Here is a 6,752-nt window from a genome sequence, read left to right as displayed (position 1 = left end):
TGCATTACTACACATTGCCTGGTTTCATGGCATGGAATGCCATGTTGAAACATACGCGCGTAAGATTCGAGTTGCTCACTGACATTGATATGGTCATGTTCATCGAGCGCGATATACGCAGTGGCCTCAATCAATGTTCCAATAGATACGCGCAGGCTAATAATAACAAGTACATGCGATTCATCGAAACCGTCGTACTTAATGTACTACGATGTGAACAATCTGTACGGGTGGGTGATGTGTCAATCGTTGCCATACGCTGAGTTTCGATGAGTCGAAGACGTTGTCAACTTTGACGCGAGCGCGATCGCTTCGGATTCGCCCACTGGTTATCTTCTCGAGGTCGACTTCGAGTATCCACATCTGCACGATCGACACATTGACCTGCCTTTCTGCCCAACACGCGATAAGCCGCCCGGCAAGCGCGAGGATAAACTTCTCGCGACGCTGTACGGTAAGCAGCGTTACGTCATCCACTATCGCAACCTGCAGCAATGTATTCATCACGGTCTTCGCGTAACAAAAATTCATAAAGTGCTACAATTCGTTCAAACCGCCTGGCTTCACAAGTACATAGATATGCAATTTAGAACTCACGCTAAAAACGATTTTGAAAAAAATTGGTACAAATTAATGGAAGTACACTAGTAACGCCCATTCTAACTTAGGTTCTCTGAGGGGGGATGCGGCGCGGGGGATCCGCGGAGAGGGGAGGGGGTGACGTCACTAGGCGAGGGGGCTGACGTCACGGAGAGGGGGAAGGGATGATGTCACCGTGGGTGACGTCACTAGGCGAGGGAGCTGACGTCACGGAGAGGGGGAGGGAGATGACGTCTCAGTGGGTGACGTCACTGGGTGAGGGGGCGACGTCACGGGGAGGGGAGAGAGATGACGTCATAGTGGGTGACGTCACTGGGCGAAGGGGTTGACGTCACAGGGAGGATGGCGACGTTACAGGCGAGGGGTGTGAAAAATTCCAATGCGCGTCGGGGTCCGCCAGAGCCTCCGGGCGCGACACCTCCGGCAGCCTCCGCGCGCGGTCCCTCCTGCAGCCTCCGGGCGCGACCCCTTCGGCTGCCTCCGGGCACGGTCCCTCTGGCTGCCTCCGGACGCGGTCCGCAGCCGCCATCGCGCGCGCGGGCCGTCGCCGCCGAGCGCGGTCCCCGCTATACTTACCATATATACTCACCGTGTATACTTACCATCTCTCTCTCGCTCTTATGCGGTATCTTCTTATGCAGCAGTATTTTTTTCTCGCACGCAAAGATTTTTATTTTTATTTATACATATTTAATTATTTTATGTTATATTTATTTCATTTTATTTCATTTTATTTTATAACTTTACATTTATGTTTGCGCGTATCTATTATTTAATAACAGCGCGATGTGTCCATATGGTCGCGCGCGATGATGTGAGCGTAATATGACGTTGCGAAGAAGGAAGGAATGAAGGAATGATAAAATGTGAAAACGGAGATATGTTTACTAAAGCAATTATATATTTACTATACTTACTGATTTTCCCCAATGCAGCTTCATATTTTCTCCGTGTGAACGCTTTCCGCAACTACTCGCTCTAAAAGATCTTAAATCTATCGCAGAATCAAACGCTTAATACGGGCGCGATAACGCTATCGTAGCGCAACATAATACGATGCGGAAATAAGGTGGATAAGCTTAGGAAGGATGGAATGAATAACGACAAATACTGAGACATGTAGAATATTAATAAACATTGGAAATATGCGGCTACAATTTAAGAATTTTATATGCAAAAGACACGCCTGATGAGACCATTATTGTAATTTAATACCACAAAAATGCAACATGTTATGTCATATTTCGCGATCTCCTCATCAATGTAATTTGATACCATAAAAATGCAACGTTTGCGAAAAAGATGCTCAATATGATAGAATTATACAACAACCATGTTAGATTTAGCGTAATGAAAGAATTTTTCAAGGACATTTGAAATGTTCGATGATATCATCATCATAAATAGCACAAATAATGGTATAAAAATGTAAGGATTTAGGCGCATCGCGTCATTAGTCAATCTAACAGCAAAAGTGACAACATGGAGCGAGATTTGATTGAGCAAGCTACCCTGCTAAATACAAGAGAAGAGTACGTCGCGTGGGAACAGCGATGCGAATTTATAGAATCTCTGGAAGAGCAGAGCCGTATTAAACGTCCGCGATTATCGATCGGTAATAGACAATCGGTGATCGCATGTATCGCGCAACTTGAAAGCTTGAAGAATTCGATGTGCGGACGATTTGTGCACGTAGGCGTAGAATATGGACTTCGATGGCGCGAGATCGAAACGGCATTCGAAAGCCGGATTCTAACAGGCGCGATAATAAACTCTAATTATATCGAACCTCGCCGATTCCTCGAAGACGCGAGTGAAATTGTGCTCGAGAGTGTGCAGTGTGTTTTACAGAGATATGACTCTTTAAAAATAAATACAGTATTTAACGGTGAATTCGTGGCTGGGGACAAACGCGCGAACAAGTGCATCACTACCCGGAACTATGAACTATATCAATGCACAGATTTGCACGAGTGGTACATGTTGCGCGTCATCGATCCAATTCTAGCATCGTTCGAAGAATTTCAAGAACGTGACAACGGGTGGGCATTATCACGTATCTTCAATTTAATGATAAACGCAAATAAATTAAATCCTCTGCGCGCGGGATGTCATATCAAACTCCCGCGAGAAATTATGCTGAAGAGAGCGGTGATGAACGTGCGATTCACAGACAATGCGTGTTTCGCGTAGTCGATGGTTCCAGCCCTGCATCCAGTCCAAAAACATGTGGACAGGGAATCATCGTATCCGCACTAGTCATCGGTACTGAATCTCCAAGATATTCAGTTTCCGATGACGTTACATCAAATAAAAAAATTTGAAACTCTAAACATTTCCATCAATGTCTACGCCATCGAGAAGGAGATTGTGCCGATACGACTCACCGATCGAAAGAGCAGCAAGCACGTAAACCTCTTGTACGTGGAGGATGACAGCGCAGGACATTTCGCGCTGATTAAAGATCTGCCCCGCCTTGTCAGTTCGCAAATCAATAGATATCGGCACAAGAAATATTTCTGTGATAGGTACGTATAAATAATAATAATAATAATAATTTTTCAGGTGCCTCCACTACTTTAACTCGAGCGCAAAATTGAAGACTCACAGTGAGGATTGTGGGAAATTGAACGATTGTGCGATAAGGCTACCGAGCGAAGACGACAAGTGGTTGAGCTTCCGCAATCACTGCAGGAAGGAGTGCGTCCCGTTCGTAGTCTACGCCGATTTTGAGTGCGTATTGGAAAAGATGGATAATGATTCACAATCCACTACGCACATGTACCAACATCACAACGTCTTAAGTATCGGTAACCTAACCGATTTCGCCGTGACAAAGACTGTATAACGTGATTCGCGGAAGAATTGAAAAATCTAGCGCACAGTGTACAGTCGAAAATTTCAGCTAATGTTCTCATGGCAGATTTCACGCGCGACGACTGGGAAAAATTTAATAGTGCCTCGCATTATCACGTGTGCGAGAAACCGTTTACACCAGACGATACGCGGGTACGCAATCACTGCCACTTAATCGGGCGATACAGAGGCCCCGCGCACTCAAATTGCAATCTAAATTATAAGGATTCGCATTGCATACCCACAGATTTCCATAACTTTTGGCTACACTCATTTGGCTACACTCATTTCATTATCAAGGAAATTGCCATCGCATACGAAGGATACGTTGATCTTTTACCGATAAATAAAGAAAAATACATCTCATTCACCAAACACGTTGATAGTACCAAAATCGATCAAAAGAATTGTGTACAATTACGTTTCATACATTCATATAGATTTCTCGCTTCTAGTTTAGACAAATTGTCATCTTTTCTCAACAATAATAAGCTGCGTGTACTGCGACGCGAATTTTTCGATTTATCGGAAGAAGATTTTAATCTTTTGACACGAAAGGGCGTCTTTCCGTACGAGTACATTGACTGCAGTGAAAAATTGAACGAATTGTGCTTACCGCCTCGCGAGTCATTCTACAGTTCATTGACGGACAACATGATATCTGAGAGTGATTACGCGCACGCCGTCAATGTGTGGCAGCAGTTCTCCATCCAAACGCTCGATGAATATAGTGATCTGTATCTAAAAACAGATGTATTGCTGTTGGCCGATGTCTTTGAAAATTTCCGCGACAGTTGCGTCGCGAGTTACGGGCTCGACCCCGCGTACTATTACACCTTACCCGGCTTCACATAGGATGCCATGTTGAAGCATACAGGTGTAAAATTTGAACTGCTCACAGACATTGACATGGTCATGTTTATCGAGCGCGGAATACGCGGTGGTCTGAGCCAGTGCTCAAATAGGTACGCACGAGCCAACAACAAATACATGCCGTCGTACGATCCATCGAAATCATCATCGCACTTGATGTACTATGACATCAACAACCTCTACGGCTGGGCAATGTGTCAACCACTGCCTTACGCTGATTTTCGATGGGTCGATGACGTGCACAATTTCGACTTTACAACCATTGCGTTAGATTCACCAACAGGCTATATTCGAGATGGACTTGGAGTACCCTCAACATCTCCACGACGCGTACACTGACTTACCGTTCTGTCCGACACGCGAGAAACCACCCGGCAAGCGTGAGGACAAGCTCCTCGCAACATTATGCAATAAGCAACGTTACGTCATCCACTATTACAACCTGCAGCAGTGTACACGTCACGGTCTCCGTATCGCAAAGTTTCACCGTATACTGCAATTCGCGCAAGCTCCATGGCTTCGCGATTATATAGAATTAAACACCAAATTTAGAACATTGGCAAAGAACGATTTTTGAGAAAAATTTATACAAACTGATGAATAACGCGGTATTTGGCAAAACCATGGAGAATGTGCGCGATCACGTCGATGCAAAATTATTGACAAAATGGGAAGGCAGATACGGTGCGGAGGCAATGATCGCCAAACCAAACTTCCACAGTCGTAGCGTCTTTTCGGAAAATCTGGTCGCGATAGAACTGCGTAAGCTCGAGGTCAAGTTCGACAAACCGATATACGTGAGTATGGGTATCCTCGATATATCTAAAACGTGTTTGTACGAATTTCATCATAAGTACACGGCACCGCTGTTTCGCGATAAATGCAAAATTATGTATACCCATACTGACAGTCTCATATACCATGTGAAATATGATGACGTTTATGATATCATGAAACGCGACATCAATAGATTTGACACTAGTGATTACTCTATCGATAACGCGTACGGTATTTCGCTCGCGAATAAAAAAGTTCCAGGCCTAATGAAAGACGAGAATAACGGTGCCATCATGACTGATTTCGTCGGGCTTAGAGCGAAAATGTGTACTTTACGTGTGTAAGGAAGAAAAGATACGAAAAAGGCAAAGGATGTCAAGAGCAGCGTTGTGGCAAAATCCATAACATTTGAGGATTACACACGCTGCTTGAACGACGCAATCGAAATGACGCGCAGTCGTGCATTAGATCAAAATTACACGAGGTGTACACGATATCGGAAACTTGTTCTTAGTCCGCACGATGATAAGCGGTATATCGTATCAGGTTCCACCAACACGCTGCCATAAGGACATTACCGGTATAAATAAAACGTATTTCGCATATGTATAAATGTGTAATATGTACGAGTATAATATGTATACAATGTATAATATGTACTGTGACGTGACGTTTTTCACCGTCCGTCACAAGGGTCGTTCGACCTGGCCGAAGTAGCGCGGCAAATTTGTCCTGTGTCCTCCCGACGCGGAGGGCGGGCGTGCCGACGCTTGTTGCGATTTTCGGGCGAGAATGTGGAGATTTTAGTCGTCGCGTTTCGGGTAACCTTACTATTTCTTTTTGTAAATTTGTCTAAGAATTTTTAGTATCGGCGGCTGCGGTAGGTAATTTAATGTGCGACACATTCCACCACCTCAAGGAGGCGGCCAAGAAGAAGACAGAAGACCATACTGGAGGTCCGAGGCCACCCAGAGGAGGGGGTCGCGCACAAGTGATACCGTTCTATACTGTCAAATTAGCGCCCTGAGCAAAACGTGTTTTCCTGAAGCCGAATTCTTTACAGGCGACTATGTCACGGGAGCGACAAAGGCGGCGTGAGGGGATGGCCACCCTCTGCCACAGAACGAGCGAGGGACCCCGCTGTTGGTACCGCACGGAAGCCTCTGCCGAGAGGAGACCTTGAGTCTGGAGGCCGAGCGTGTCTGCCAAGAAACCATCGAATCCGGATGACACGCCGGCGACAGCAGTCCAGAGGGGACCGTGCGAGCAGCCGAAACGACGCCAGCCTGGAGTCAAATCTCGCGCGCTCAAGGATCTAGGGCGCGCGATGCGATAGTAAGTCGTGAGGACTCGCGGAAGCTCGCGAGATGGCCCGCGGCCAATCAGGGCCGATAAGGCTTATCACGTGGGCCGACGGTCACCTGCGCGTCCCCGAAGAGACCTCGGGACCGACACTTGCGCTGTGGACACTGGCAGAATAAGACGTGCGGGAGCACACAGGACGGCAAGGACAAACAAGCGAGTACCGAGAGGATTCTGTGGTGAGACGAACTTAGAGTATTGTAAAGCCGCCGATTTCTGAATTGGGGGGATCGCACGCATCCGCGAAACTGTCGTTGGATCCCGTGGGGTTGGATCCTTTCGCG

General features: G+C 46.2%; 1 protein-coding gene across 1 annotated transcript; it reads left to right on the top strand.

The window, feature by feature from the left end:
- Positions 1 to 2,895: 2,895 nt before the first annotated feature.
- Positions 2,896 to 4,311, top strand: LOC108729590 (uncharacterized). Its single transcript, XM_018458759.1, has 3 exons — positions 2,896 to 3,128; positions 3,166 to 3,410; positions 3,524 to 4,311. The coding sequence occupies exons 1-3, from the start codon at positions 2,896 to 2,898 to the stop codon at positions 4,309 to 4,311; spliced, it is 1,266 nt and encodes a 421-aa protein (XP_018314261.1).
- The last annotated feature ends 2,441 nt before the right edge of the window (positions 4,312 to 6,752 follow it).

This window comes from Mycetomoellerius zeteki, unplaced genomic scaffold (genome assembly GCF_001594055.1).
Source record: "Mycetomoellerius zeteki isolate Tzet28-1 unplaced genomic scaffold, Tzet1.0 scaffold77, whole genome shotgun sequence".
Classification (NCBI taxonomy): domain Eukaryota; kingdom Metazoa; phylum Arthropoda; class Insecta; order Hymenoptera; family Formicidae; genus Mycetomoellerius; species Mycetomoellerius zeteki.
This window is presented reverse-complemented; position numbering and strand designations above follow the sequence as displayed.